The sequence below is a fragment of the Trachemys scripta genome, chromosome 1 (assembly GCF_013100865.1).
Source record: "Trachemys scripta elegans isolate TJP31775 chromosome 1, CAS_Tse_1.0, whole genome shotgun sequence".
In the NCBI taxonomy this organism is placed as follows: domain Eukaryota; kingdom Metazoa; phylum Chordata; order Testudines; family Emydidae; genus Trachemys; species Trachemys scripta.
Window position 1 is genome coordinate 335747016 of NC_048298.1, and position 15515 is coordinate 335762530.

The window sequence follows — 15515 nt, forward strand, 5'->3', positions numbered from 1 at the left end:
TGTTACTAAGTGCTTAGACAGCACACAGTACAAACAGGTGAGGCCTGCATGCTTACTGTAATATAGAAATACTACTGTTAATGCTAATGATAAAATACCCCTGGAATTAACCTTGTTTAAAGTGAGAAAAATTACTAATTCAACACGATTTGGTTAACACCCTTCCTAATTATTATTAATCATTTCTATAATGGTAGTGGCTGAAAGGACTCATTCAGGCTTGCGTTTCTATGTTCTAACTTTAACTATTCATTTAGTAGCTGGATAAAGAGTGGATTCAAACAACAGTATTTTATTATTTATGAAGTCATAGGTGTGGATCTCTCCTTACGTATTTGTAAATCACCAAGGGCATTCCCCTGAGGAATTTACTGCCTAAAGGTCTGATCCTGTGAAGAAAGGAATCCCCTCAGCCCTCACTGATTTGCACTGGTGTTGCAGGTACTCACAGCTTCCCAGGGGTGCTCAGCGTTAGCCACCAATTCTTTCCCAGTGAATTGTGGAAGAACTTGTTTGTCCATCTGGGCACATAGGGTGATTTGTGGGAAGGCACTAGAGAACCACCAGCACTCAAGTGATTTAGCCTCCGTCCTCACTGCAAAATGGTGGGTTACCAGCAGGAGTGAAAGCTGCATCCCCAGCCGAGACAGCCAGCGCAACATCAAACTGGGATCATAGAATATCACGGTTGGAAAGGACTTCAGCAGGTCATCTAGTCCAACCCCCTGCTCAAAGCAGGAACCAATCCCCAACTAAATCATCCCAGCCAAGGCTTCGTCGAACCTGACCTTAAAAGCCATTAAGAAGGGAGAGTCCACCACCTCCCTAGGTAACCCATTCCAGTGCTTCAACACACTCCTAGTGAAAAAGTTTTTCCGAATATCCAACCTAAAACTCCCCCACTGCAACTTGAGATCGTTATTCCTTGTTCTGTCATCTGGTACCACTGAGACAGTCTAGATCCATCCTCTTTGGAACCCCCTTTCAGTTGAAAACAGCTATCAAATCCCCCCTCATTCTTCTCTTCTGCAGACTAAATAATCCCAGTTCCCTCAGCCTCTCCTCATAAGTCATGTGCTCCAGACCCCTAACCATTTCTGTTGCTCTCTGCTGGACTCTTTCCGATTTTCCCACATCCTTCGTGTAGGGCCCCAAACTGGACACAGCACTCTAGATGAGGCCTCACCAATGCCGAATAGAGGGGAAAAGACGGTTACTCACCGTTGTAACTGTTGTTCTTCGAGATGTGTTGCTCATATCCATTCCATTAGGTGTGCGCACGCCGCGTGCACGATCGTCGGAAGATTTTCTACCCTAGCAACACCGGCGGGTCGGCTGTGGAGCCCCCTAGAGTGGCGCCTTCATGGCGCTGAATATATACCCCAGCCGACCCGGCGCCCCCTCAGTTCCTTCTTGCCGGCTACTCCGACAGTGGGGACGGGGGGCGGGTTTGGAATGGATATGAGCAACACATCTCGAAGAACAACAGTTACAACGGTGAGTAACCGTCTTTTCTTCTTCGAGTGCTTGCTCATATCCATTCCATTAGGTGACTCCCAAGCCCAACTTAGGTGGTGGGGTCGGAGTGAGACATTGCTGAGTGCAAAACCGCTGATCCGAATGCAGCATCATCCCTGGACTGTTGCACTAGTGCATAGTGAGCTGTAAACGTGTGGACTGATGACCAAACCGCCGCTCTACAAATGTCCTGTATCGGAACATGTGCCAGGAAAGCAGTCGAGGAGGCTTGGGCCCTCGTGGAGTGAGCGGTGAGGTGCGGTGCTGAGACACCTGCCAGGTCATAGCAAGTCCGGATGCAAGACGTAATCCAGGAGGATAGGCGTTGTGAGGAGACCGGTGAGCCTTTCATTCGGTCGGCCACTGCAACGAAGAGTTGCGTCGTCTTTCTAAAGCGCTTTGTGCAGTCAATATAGAAGGCCAGGGCCCTTCTTACGTCCAGGGAATGCAAACGTTGATCCTGGCGAGTGGCATGTGGTTTGGGATAAAAGACCGGGAGAAATATGTCCTGGTTGATATGAAATGGAGAAACCACCTTAGGGAGAAAGGCAGGATGTGGACGAAGCTGCACTTTATCCTTATGGAAAACTGTATAAGGGGGCTCGGATGTAAGTGCCCTGAGTTCAGAAACGCGCCTTGCTGAGGTGATGGCTACGAGGAAGGCTGTCTTCCAGGATAGGTACAAAAGTGAACAGGTGGCTAGTGGTTCGAATGGAGGACCTGTGAGTTTGGAGAGAACCAGATTGAGATCCCACGTCGGGACGGGATGACGCTGTTGTGGGTACGTCCGGTCTAAGCCCTTGAGGAATCTAACGACCATCGGGTTAGAGAATACTGAGGACGCGAGTTCCCCTGGGTGAAAGGCCGATATAGCGGCCAGGTGAACTCTAATTGAAGATATCGCCAACCCCTGCTGTTTTAGGGAGAGGAGATATTCCAAAATGAGAGGAATGGGTGCCTGCAACGGGGACGTGGCTCGTTGTTCGCACCAACAGGAGAACCGCTTCCACTTGGCCAGGTACGTGGTCCGTGTTGAGGATTTCCTACTGCTTAGCAGAATCTGTTGGACAGAGTGCGAGCATTGCTGCTCTGCCTGGGTGAACCATGGAGCAGCCACGCCGTGAGGTGGAGTGATTGCAGGTCGGGGTGACGCAACCGGCCGTGGTCCTGAGAGATGAGATCCGGACATAATGGAAGCGGGATCGGTGTCTGAACCGAGAGTTCCAACAGTGTGGAGTACCAATGTTGTCTCGGCCACGCTGGAGCGATCAGAATTACCTGTGCCTGGTCTCTGCGCAATTTGAGCAGTACCTTGTGGACCAGAGGAAACGGAGGGAATGCATAAAACAGGTGGTCTTTCCAGGGAAGGAGAAACGCATCCGAGAGGGAGCCCGGAGCTCGACCTTGTAGGGAGCAGAACACGTGGCACTTCCTGTTGTCTCGAGATGCAAACAGGTCTATCTGGGGAAACCCCCACTTCTGGAAGACGGAATGTATGATGTCCGGACGGATAGACCACTCGTGCGTCTGGAAGGACCTGCTGAGTCGGTCCGCCAGAGTGTTCTGGACTCCAGGGAGGAACGATGCCGTGAGATGGATTGAGTGGGCGATGCAGAAGTCCCACAGGCGAATGGCCTCTTGGCATAGAATTGACGAACGTGCTCCTCCTTGCTTGTTGATGTAAAACATGGCCGTGGTGTTGTCGATGAGAACTAACACACAGCTGCCACGTAGGAGATTGAGAAATGCCTGGCACGCCAGGCGCACCGCCATCAGTTCCCGAACATTGATGTGCAGGGCTAACTGGGGTGCAGTCCACAGGCCCTGGGTATGGTGTTCGTTGAGATGGGCGCCCCACCCCAGAGATGAAGCGTCTGTGACCAGGTGCAGAGAGGGTTGTGGGGCGTGAAATGGCATCCCCTCGCAGACCACATTGTGATCTAGCCACCAGGTGAGGGAGGCCAGGACCGAGTTCGGGACCGTGACCACCATGTTCAGGCTGTCCCGATGTGGACGGTATATTGATGACACCCAGGTCTGGAGTGGGCGAAGCCGAAGTCTGGCATGCCTGGTTACGTACGTGCAGGAAGCCATGTGACCTAGCAGGGTAAGGCACGACCTCACCGTGGTAGTTGGGAAGGCCTTGAGCCCTTGAATGAGGTTCATGATGGTGCCAAAGCGGTTGTCTGGCAGGATGGCTTGTGCACGTCTGGAGTCTAGAACTGCGCCGATGAATTCTATTCTCTGGGTAGGTTCTAGAGTGGATTTGTCCTTGTTGAGTAGGATGCCCAACTCGTTGAATGTGTGCACTATTCTGTGGACGTGAGCTTGAACTTGCTCTTTGGTGCGACCGCGTACCAGCCAGTCGTCTAGGTACGGGAACACCTGTATCCCTTGCCGACGAAGGTACGCTGCCACGACAGCCATACATTTCGTGAACACTCTTGGGGCCGAGGATAGGCCGAAGGGAAGGACTGCAAACTGGTAGTGCACCGTGTTTACCACGAATCGCAGGAAGCGTCTGTGAGGTGGGTAAATTGTGATGTGAAAGTATGCGTCTTTCATGTCGAGGGCGGCGAACCAGTCTCCAGGATCGAGGGAAGGGATAATGGCCCCCAAAGAGACCATGCGGAACTTCAACTTTACTACGAATTTGTTGAGTGGCTGAGTAAACCTTACGGCCAAACAAATCGAGCCGCTTAGCCTCTTTTGATTTAGGCGCTGCAGCCTGCTGGCCGTGTCGCTCTCGTGCGTTCACTGATGCCACCACCAGTGAACACGGTTGGGGGTGGGTATACAAGTACCCGTAGTCCTTAGACGGGACAAAGTATTTCCTTTCCACCCCTCTCGCTGTGGGTGGGATAGAGGCAGGAGTTTGCCATATCGTATCCGCATTAGATTGTATCGTGCGGATCAGGGGTAACGCTACCCTCGATGGGGCATCCGCTCCGAGGATATTCACTATCGGGTCGTGCACCTCCACTACCTCCTCCGCCTGCAGGTCCATATTACGGGCCATCCTGCGCAGAAGATCCTGGTGAGCCCGAAGATCTATTGGAGGTGGGCCCGTGCACGATGTGCCCGCCACTGCCTCGTCCGGCGAAGAAGAGGAAGATGCCTCCGGTGGAACAGGATCCAAGGGCTGGTCCTGGTCTCCCTGTTCCTGGGCCGGAGCATCACCTGCGCCTGGGTCCAGGGCGTCAGGCGGTGCGGACACGGAAGAAGCCTCCATGTCCCCTGGTGGAGGCCGAGAGATGGTGGACTCCGGGGCCCTTCTGACGGAGTGACTCGAGCGAGAGGTCGAGGGTATTGGAGCCCCTTGCTCCTGATGGTACGCCCACGGGGTCCAGAACGACCAGTGAGATGGGCCATGAGAATGGTCCTCTGTCATCTCCCGCCAATGTCCCAAGTCCTGTTCCTCGGCTTGCCCTTGAGGGGGATATGCCGATCTCGAGAGGTCCTCCGAGGAGTGGGACACCGATCTCGATGGCCACGGCGGTGCCGAGAGCGTCGAGACGATTCCCGTGGGCTGCGGTGCCGCACGGTGCCGGTCCGGAGTTGATCTATCTCTAAGCGGTGCCGGCGATCGGTGCCGGGACCGTGACCGGTGCCGATGACCTCGTCGGTGCCGGGAGTCAGATCTGGACCTCGACGAGGACCTGGAGTATGCCCGGTGCCGGGAGCGGCCTCTCGACGTCGAGCGTCAACCGTAGCGGTGCCGAGAACTACGTCTCGACGTTGATCAGTGCCGACGATCATAGCGGTGCCGAGACGTAGAACGGTGCCGCGATGAAGATCTTGGCCGCGAGTACGACCGGTGCCGAGATGATATTCGGTGCCGGGACTGTGAGCGGCGTGGGGACCTGCTTCTGGACCTGGACCGGTGCCGAGGTTCCAGCCCTTGTGATGGAGGGCGCATCAAGGCAGGTTTCCCCCTTGACTGGACCGGGCGAGTCAACGGTGCCTTCGGTGCCAGTGGTTGAGGCGGTGCCGGCTCCGTGAGAGCTATCAAGTCTCTCGCCGCCACGAAGGTCTCCGGAGTCGACGGGAGTTGTATTACCGCCGGTCTCAGTGGAGACGCTATCTGCACCGGACTCAACGGCCTCGGTGCCGGAGTCGACAGTGCTGGAGGCACCTGTTTCCGGTGCTCCACCGGCGCACTCGGCTCTACCCCCGGCACTGGGGGAGCCGGCGTCTTCGGCACAGAGGTCCCCGTCTTATGGGCTTTTTTATGCCCCGGGGATAATGACCGGCGTTGAGGTACCTGCTGCGGTGCCGACGAGGTCCGGTGCCGGGGAGGTTTTTCCGACACCACCCGCGCTGTCGGCATTGCCGGTGCTGCTGGGGCACTGCGCACCGAGGCGCTAGGCGCCGGGGCCTGGCTCGTAGAGGGAGTGTCCGGGCTAAGTGCCGCCTCCATCAGGAGTTGCCGGAGCCGAAAGTCCCGCTCTTTCTTGGTCCTTGGTCTGAAGGCCTTACAGATCTTGCACTTATCTGTTTGGTGGGACTCTCCCAGGCACTTCAGACAGGAGTCGTGCGGGTCGCTCGTGGGCATAGGTTTAGCGCAGGAGGCGCACTGCTTGAAGCCGGGAGCTCTGGGCATGAGCCCGGGCCCGCGGCCGGGGGAGAAAGGGGGAGATGACCCCCTTAGTCCCCTGGACTATAATAACAAATCTAACAACTTTAAAGCTACTTAACTATTAAACTACAAACACTAGAACTATAACTATAACTACAACTGCGAATAACTAACTAAGCTAGGGAGAGTGGAGAACAGCTATGCCGCGCTCCACAGTTCCAACGACCGTCAGGGGCGGTAAGAAGGAACTGAGGGGGCGCCGGGTCGGCTGGGGTATATATTCAGCGCCATGAAGGCGCCACTCTAGGGGGCTCCACAGCCGACCCGCCGGTGTTGCTAGGGTAGAAAATCTTCCGACGATCGTGCACGCGGCGCGCGCACACCTAATGGAATGGATATGAGCAAGCACTCGAAGAAGAATGATCACGTCCCTTGATCTGCTGGCAATGCCCCTACTTATACAGACCCAAATGCCATTAGGCTTCTTGGCAACAAGGGCACACTGTTGACTCATATCCAGCTTCTCGTCCATGGTAACCCCTACGTCCTTTTCTGCAGAACTGCTGCCTAGCCACTCGGTCCCTACTCTGTAGCAGTGCATGGGATTCTTCCATCTTAAGTGCAGGACTCTGCACTTGTCCTTGTTGAACCTCATCAGATTTCTTTTGGCCCAATCCTCTAATTTGTCTAGGTCCCTCTGTATCCTATCCCTACCCTCCAGTGTATCTACCACTCCTCCCAGTTTAGTGTCATCTGCAAACTTGCTGAGGGTGCAGTCCACGCCATCCTCCAGATCATTAATGAAGATATTGAACAAAACCGGCCCCAGGACCGACCCTTGGGGCACTCTGCTTGATACTGGCTGCCAACTAGACACGGAGCCATTGATCACTACCTGTTGAGCCCGACAATCTAATCAGCTTTCTATCCACCTTATAGTCCATTCATCCAGCTTTAACTTGGCGGCAAGAATACTGTGGGAGACCGTATCAAAAGCTTTGGTAAAGTCAAGGAATAACACGTCCACTGCTTTCCCCTCATCCACAGAGCCAGTTATCTCATCATAGAAGGCAATTAGGTTAGTCAGGCATGACTTGCCCTTGGTGAATCCATGCTGACTGTTCCTGATCACTTTCCTCTCCTCTAAGTGCTTCAGAATTGATTCCTTGAGGACCTGCTCCATGATTTTTCCAGGGACTGAGATGAGGCTGACTGGCCTGTAGTTCCCCGGATCTGCCTCCTTCCCTTTTTTAAAGATGGGCACTACATTAGCCTTTTTCCAGTCATCCGGGACCTCCCCCGATCGCCATGAGTTTTCAAAGATAATGGCCAATGGCTCTGTAATCACATCCGCTAACTCCTTTAGCGCCCTCGGATGCAGCGCATCCGGCCCCATGGACTTGTGCTCGTCCAGCTTTTCTAAATAGTCCTGAACCACTTCTTTCTCCACAGAGGGCTGGTCACCTCCTCCCCATGCTGTGTTGCCCAGTGCAGTAGTCTGGGAGTTGACCTTGTTCGTGAAGACAGAGGCAAAAAAAAGCATTGAGTACATTAGCTTTTTCCACATCCTGTCACTAGATTGCCTCCCTCATTCAGTAAGTGGCCCACACTTTCATTGACTGTCTTCTTGTTGCTAACATACCTGAAGAAACCCTTCTTGTTACTCTTAACATCTCTTGCTAGCTGCAACTCCAAGTGTGATTTGGCCTTCCTGATTTCACTCCTGCACGCCTGAGCAATATTTTTAGATTCCTCCCTTGTCATTTGTCCAATCTTCCACTTCTTGTAACCTTCTTTTTTGTGTTTAAGATCAGCAAGGATTTCACTGTTAAGCCAAGCTGGTCGCCTGCCATATTTACTATTCTTTCTACACATCGGGATGGTTTGTTCCTGCAACCTCAATAAGGATTCTTTAAAATACAGCCAGCTCTCCTGGACTCCTTTCCCCCTCATGTTATTCTCCCAGGGGATCCTGCCCATCAGTTCCCTGAGGGAGTCAAAGTCTGCTTTGATGAGAGATTGTGTATGTGGACAGGAGGTGGGTTAGGGGCAACACCGAAGTTAGAGTCCGAATTTACTCTGCAGTGAAGAAGACTGTTAGAGAGCAGTTCTTCATGAGATAGAACTGGATCAGAGATTAGCAACAGAAAGCTAAGTGAAAGAGAGTTTTGGGGATGGATTCTGAGCAGAATATTGTTAAAATTCTTCCAGATTTCATCCAGAATATACATACACAACATAAAAAGTAATCCTGATAAACAATAAGGGAAATTCATGCCCGCTCATTGCAACCAAGCTCTAAGTTTGAGTCTTTGAAGCAACCTAGGACTGACAGGCTCCTTTGATATTTATTTATATTATGATCAGGAGAGTAAAAAGAAGAGTGCTTAGCTGAATGGAAACAGCTTGCATTCAAGTCATTCATTAATTACAGAAATAGAAAGTCAAATCAAAGGATACCTGACCCTAAAAACTTCTGAAAGCTCCAGAGGAGGAGAATTTTTAATTACTTCAGGGAAACAATGTAACACTGGTAAAGAGAATTTTACTCCTAAAAATAAGCCACAATTTGGCTAATACAGAGAGAGCAAAATTCAGAAAAAAATAAATACTCAAATCAGCAATCGCAGGTGTAGTGACAGTTCTGTAAACATGTTTGCCAATTTCAGGTAGTTTATTACTTCAGGGCCATTAGGTTCTGCCTGTTTTTGTTCTGCTTAGCTAAGCAAGATGTTCCTTGTTACGTAAACGTTCTGTTCAGCATTGGTTTCCATAGGTCAAAGGGAGAGGAATGAACACATTACTTCTGCTGGGAGCGGTAGCAAATAGCCCATCTGTTGCAGTACCAAGATCTGCACCAGGGAAACTAACACTGATTTCCTGTGTTTATTGCCAGATGCAAACAGTATTTAGTCCCCATAAAAACCGACACCCTAAAGACGTCTGAAAGTTATAATGCCCCTATTCCCTCACAAAGCAGCACATCGCAAGCAAATTTTTGCATATAGAAATTTTAAAACATAGCAAAAGCACCCAATAAACTACTTGTATGATTTATGAATATTTCTAAGATTCTACTACTCTCTCCATGTCAGTTGAAGAATGACATTCTGACACTTGAGGATCAGAGCAGTTCTCTGCTGTAAACACACTTGTTAAGCCCAGAGCCCCTTGACCTAAAAAGTATAATTGTGTTAGCAGTAATTATAGGTACAATTTTAGGAACTGGGTATTTAAAGTTATGTACCTTAGTATGAATTTTGGTGCGTAAGTAGGAATGGCCTGATTTTAAAAAGTGCTAAGCACCTGCAGATCTCATAGACTTCAATGGAGTTATTTCTGATTTGCCCCAGTGTGACACGAGAATCAGATCAATGACTACATAGGCAAATATAGCAGCTATTATAAATGCTGGAATACCATAGCTAATACAGCCTTGAACACTGGAAACTGGTTTCACTGAGAGGGGAAACATTCATCATGAACAACAAGGCTCGCACCTCCCTTTTTGAAAATTGCTATGGGATCTCTTACGTAAAACTTGAAAGCCAAAGAACGGCGGAAGGAACTTCCTTTTAACATCTTGTCAGGGAGGAGAGCTGTCATTTAGATAGGACTGTAAAAGATTAAGAGTTCAGCATACTGTACTTACTTTATTAGCTGTGGCAGATGGGCAAGAAGAAGAAATATTGAGCATTCTCATGGAGACTTCCAAATGTTGGGGTGGAAGAAAAAAGTTAGGAATGACAATAGGATCTGGTCTGAACAGAGCTGTTAAGCAATAACATCTTGCAGTGCTTTACAATTATAGAAAACTCTGTAGTTATGTATTTGGATTCAGCATCATCACAAAAGCTGTTCTTAATGGATCCATGATTTTCTAAATAATCCTATTTATTTTTAATTTCTGAATGTTTTATCATTCAGATCACTCAGCGCTGCTGCATAGCTCCACAAAGTACAGAACATTAACGTAATACGACACTCCTGTAGCGCCTTATTCTGAAAAATCCAACATGCTTTACAAAAGGTGATATGTGAAATATAGGTATTACTTTGACCATTACTGAAATGTGGCAACTCTTTTTCATTAGTTAAAAAAAGAAAGTTATTTATGTCTCTTTTAAAATAAAGGAAACATGGCAAACTGCAATAGCGCACATCAACATTACACAATTGTTTTGTTGGCAAGAAGTGAAAAACAGCTTTCAGTTCAAGCTGTTAGGAAAAATGCATGTAGGCAGGATGTAATTAGCCAGACTGAAATGTGATCGAGACACAGAGATTAATACACCTAATCCTTGCACAAAGTGTCATGGAAATTAATGGCCACAAATGGTCAGGAACCCTATTACAGATCACCTGACTGACAGCAGAACAATGCTTCCTAATACGCTGCTGGGACATCAATTCGGGTTTAAGAGGGAAGAATACTCCATACTGAATCCTCACTTCCTACAGCTCCTAGGTATTCCTTGGAGGTCTCCCATTCAAATAATAGCCAGGTCCAAATTGTGACGTCTCCTGGGATCACAACACAAGGTGGTACTGCCTGCAATAAAACTAAATTTGATAATTTTGACATTTCCAAAAGTAATACAAGTTAGGACTAAAACTGTGACCCTAATCCATTCAATTGTGCCCAAGTATTACAACACATGCAGTTTGTAAGTTGACCCTTAATTGGGGGACTATTGTTAAACCTATGCACAATAGAGTTGTTCAAGACACAATTTTCCCGTTAAAGAAAGCTGCATCCAGTTTGCTCCATGTAGTGTTTGGGAAGACACTGGCAGGTGGGAGGGGGCAGGCAGGGGTGGAATTGATCATATATTAATTGCCAACTGTAATTGAAAATTAAGTTTTTGATTTAAACGGACTAACCCTCTGGTTAACTAACATTAATTTGCTTACAAGTGATAGACCAACATGGGATCCCAGTTTCGGGGATCCATCAGTTTCTATCCAGCTTTAACATTAGTTTAAATTAATCAGGAAAAAAAGCAACAGTTTAAACAAGAAGCATTTTGCCAGACAATGGTTAAAACAAGAGCTTGAAAGGTCACACATAAAAATTGGTAAAACACACAATTGTGGTTAGGTTGAATCCTTGCCTGTTAAACTTTACACCGGCAGATAATTTTACACCCCCCCAAAAAGAGGTTTAAAAGGAAAATGTAACCCAATCATAGTGGTGATCACCAATTACGTTCTAATAGAGCCACTCACTATTTTTTAGCATGCAAACTGCACTTGACGAAAAAGACAAAAAAGGATACAACACAATACTAGATTTCACAGACTTTTCTGACTCTTCAGGCAGATTCTCACGACTCTCATCAGAGCAGCTCCCACTATTTCTTGTAGACTCTGACTGCGCAGATAAATTCTGAATATGCATCCCTTCATCAGACTCACTTCCTTCCTCACCTTGATAGTCTGCATCTAAATACTCATTACTTTCCTCCTTTCTTTCTCTGGCAATGGTCTTGGCCACACCAAAATCTCCACCGCCTGGTAAATCCAATGGTTCTCCAGATATTGCATGAAACTCTTTGTCTTGTTCTGCTTCTTGGGTTTCAAATGCTCCCTTGTGATTGACGTTCTCTTTTTCTAATGACCCAACATCTGCTTGATGCATTTTGGGTAAATGTGCAGGCTGAAACAGCTCTGAATCAGTTGCTTCAGTATCACTATTTGGACCTTCAAGGCCTTTTCTCACTACACATGCAGTATTTTCTTCAATATAGGGACTAGCACAGGATCTAGCAGTGCTGGGCATACTTGGGTGGTTGTTCTCCGGTATACTAGACAAAAAGCTACTTCTTATACTCTGTCCTTTTTCGAAACATTCAGTAGTCACTGAGTATTGGTCCTCATTTCTCAAGTCTATTGGCTGGCTGTCAGGGCCCTGCTCCCCTTCAGATACAATGCTGGACCAGGGACTGGTTTTGTCAGTTACAGTAGTTATTTCATTTAGAGTCCTTGGTTCTATGACATCCTCTTCATACTCTTCATCACTGTTGGACCGGATGGCATGTGTATCCTCCTCTGTCTGGATGTGGTCCAATGACACAGGATGCTCATTTTCAGTGGCGGCTTGGTCTAGAAATTCATAGAGCATACCTCTCCCAAATGCAGACCTTCCGAGAGAGAATAAAGATGGTGTATCTATGTGGGCACTTGGCGATTCCATTCTTGATTGGTCTTGGTGCATCTCAGTTCTCACTGCTCCATCCTTTTGATCCGATACAACATGAAGGGCATGTTTAGTGCCTGAATTTCTGATATTGTCTTGAAGCACGTTTGAAGATTCTTTGGTATTTTTCGTTATAGTCTGCAAATCTGATTGATGGTAAACAGCATCAGTACATACAGGAGATGAAGGCTTCAACTCTGATCTTTACTCTTTAGTGCAGCTATAGCTGCACTACTTGTGAATAGCCACATATGCAATGAATGATTAAAGGTGCTAATTATGTAAAGCTTGAGTCAAATAAAAATTGGGACAATGGGAAGGGGATGGCGCTTGATAACCATTCACAAATGTCAGAAAGGTGCAAACACTGAGAAGGGGAGGGAATTTGTTTAGGGTGGTATAGGGCAGAATAATGAAAAGTACTGTGATGAAATTGAGGAAGAGAAAAATTGACTATGAGGAAAAAAAGTTTCCTCCCTTTTTTACTCACTGACTTCAAGACCTTTTAGTGGAACAGTCCCCCAAGAGAAAGTGAACAGCCTCCATTGCTGGGACAGTTAGACCCAGTCTGGACAAAACCCACTCGCAACAAGGGAACAATCCTACATTGGCCAGAAACAGGAGATGGGAACTAGCTCACCTAGTTACCTTTTCTACCACTAGCTTCGACAATCCTATGGAACAGGGCTAGAGGACATAGCTCTCACTGATACTCTCTAGTTTTGCATATCTGATGGTAATCTGCATGCTTCTATCTACTTCTATATTAGAAGTAGAATGAGAACCCACTTAGATGATTGCCAATTAAATATTTATACCAACTGAAAGGCACAAGAGAACACTGATTTGTTACAGTGCGAAGTTACAAAAACGATATATTTCAATATTAAAAATGAAGAGTTGCATGCGTCATCTATGTAATGTAGGAAGCAGGGGAAAGGAAAGGTTGATTGGCCTAGGAGTCTAATTATAAACGGCCTCCTTTGATACAGCCATGTCTTGGCCATTTACAATTTATTTTAATAATAAGGAAATCTATTTTTAGTTTCTTGTTAGAGATCAGATGTACCTCATTTCCTCAAAATCTTTCAGGAATTAGAGCATCTGAGATAGATTGGGGGGGGGGGCAAGAGAAGCAAAGAAAATAGTATACTGAGGTGAGCAGGACAAAGATGGCAAAGTCTAGAGAACAGGAATAAGTAGCATCAGAATCAAGATGCTAATACTGTATACCAGAAGGAATGGCCCTGTAACGTGGGAGATGGTGGCACAGTACCAATCCTAGAGGGTAGGCAGAGGTAGATACTGCAGACAGCTGCTTCATACTGATGACAGTCTCTCTTCTACCCACTACTTTATTATAAAAAGGCACAACAGACCACTTGGGATTCCCAACCAACTTGCTAATCACAATGTACTGGAGCTGGATCAGAATGGCCACAGACGACTAGGCTAATATGAAATTAACTGCAAACAGTAACAAGGCTAGTGCCAAGGAAGGGCAGTACATCGATAGGTGGTTTAAGAGGTAGGGTGGCATGAAGAGATGGGGACTTTAAAACCACCATGGGAAGCAAAGATATTTCATTTGACTCACTACTGCTACATATCCACTTCTGTAGACAATGTGGCACAAAATTTATCAGCACGACTAGTGAAGAACAGATACACCTGAAATTATATAGGGAAATTTAGGCAGGCTAGCATATAATTAACAGGACAGAAACCAATCACTAACTACTACTTAATCTCACCTTCCTAATGTTGTATTTACGTATATTTTACTTAATGGGCTTGTCAGCTAAGATTCCAACACTAAGACGACAGAACTGGAGCAATTGCCTCAGGGACCAGCACAAATTAGTTGTCTGTTAGAGGTAGGTCTTCTTAAAATTAAAGATTGGGAAAAGTTGTGTCAGGAGTTTTGGGGCCATTTTAAAGAGGGGATTTAAAACAAGGGATTACCTAGTGCCCGTGGCTCTTGGTAAAGTATTCCAAACAAGGTAACTTCTTACCATTGATCAGAGTGCTGACTTGAGAGACCAAGTGACTAGATTTTTCCAAAAGATGGTGTCCATCAGGATCTACCATTCTGGTCCCAAACTCTTGGCAATCCCCATTCTGCTGTTCCCGGTTTCTCTTCGATGTGGTGCCATAGCCATCGTCAGGGAAAGAGCTGGTTAATTTCTGACTGAAGTATCTCTGAATCTCATCCAGTTCAGTCAAGTTTCTTCTGTAAGCCATGTAAGAGAACATAAAGATTCATGACGTATAAATACCTGACGAATTAACCTTGTTTTCCTAAGGTTTAGAACTAGGCTAAAAAACTATTATCCAGCCAAAAATTTAATCCATAAGATCTCAGCCTAGGAACGATTCTTTCCGAGCCAAACAGGAAAAAGTAAAGGGAACTTCATGTAAATCAGTTAACGCTTTGAGTGTGATCAAAATGCTTACAAGGTTTGTTCGTTTTCCTCTCTTAGCTCAGAGAGGACTTTTGGTAACATAGAGTAAGTTAAGTTACAGGATGACAGAAATGGATAGTGCTAAGTATTCAGTCTTGATTTGCAAACACTGCTTCTCTCCAGTCCTGGGACTTCTCACAGCTCTGCCAAAGCGGGACAAATCTAACCTGTAGCAACCCTCAATATTCCAGTCTTGTTTTAATGCTGCCGTTAAGTTACAGTACTATACCACTAACACCCAGTTTCATAAGATTACTATATTAATTTTAGTTTATTTTAAAAGAGGATGCAAGAATTGCAAAATTTCAAGATTTACTTTGTGAACCTAAAGCCATATACCACCCTGGTAGCCATGGGTTTGCTTTACCTGAGAGCAGTTAGAAGTGAAGTACGTGATGAATGTGACAGGGAATCTAATCTTCCAGCCCTTTGTGCGTTCCCTTCCACCTGCTGCAAGGACTCATGAAATCTGCGAACATTTTGCATGTGCTCTTCATGACGAGGTGTCCATGTCTCTGTTGGACTAATTCTGCTGAAAATGGGTATATATTTGTATACATGCACCAGCACATCTCTACTTCTGAAAGATCTGCCAACTAAATATATCAAAGCCTGTTAAAAATACTCCCCCTGCATCATTAAAGAAGCATTAATGGATTAAGCCCAGAGCATGAAAAATTTGGCAAGAATGACATTAGGAATTCACAAAGCCTGAGAACTGCACCTAATTCGCATCATAATAGAGTAGATTGCA

At 46.9% G+C, this 15515-nt stretch overlaps 1 protein-coding gene across 3 annotated transcripts in view; it reads right to left on the minus strand.

Annotated features, from left to right (window-relative positions):
* The window catches only part of C2CD3 (C2 domain containing 3 centriole elongation regulator), an 86502-nt gene that overhangs the window by 13318 nt on the left and 57669 nt on the right, over positions 1–15515 (minus strand). For 2 of the 3 annotated variants that reach the window (XM_034759200.1, XM_034759198.1), the window contains exons 29-32: positions 15129–15293; positions 14312–14529; positions 11377–12442; positions 9750–9858 (exon numbers count right to left, since the gene is read on the minus strand). In XM_034759200.1, the coding sequence (XP_034615091.1) occupies positions 9750–9858; positions 11377–12442; positions 14312–14529; positions 15129–15293 (1558 nt within the window). The remainder of the gene's footprint in view (positions 1–9749; positions 9859–11376; positions 12443–14311; positions 14530–15128; positions 15294–15515) is intronic. The other variant, XM_034759199.1, reaches the window with a different exon arrangement.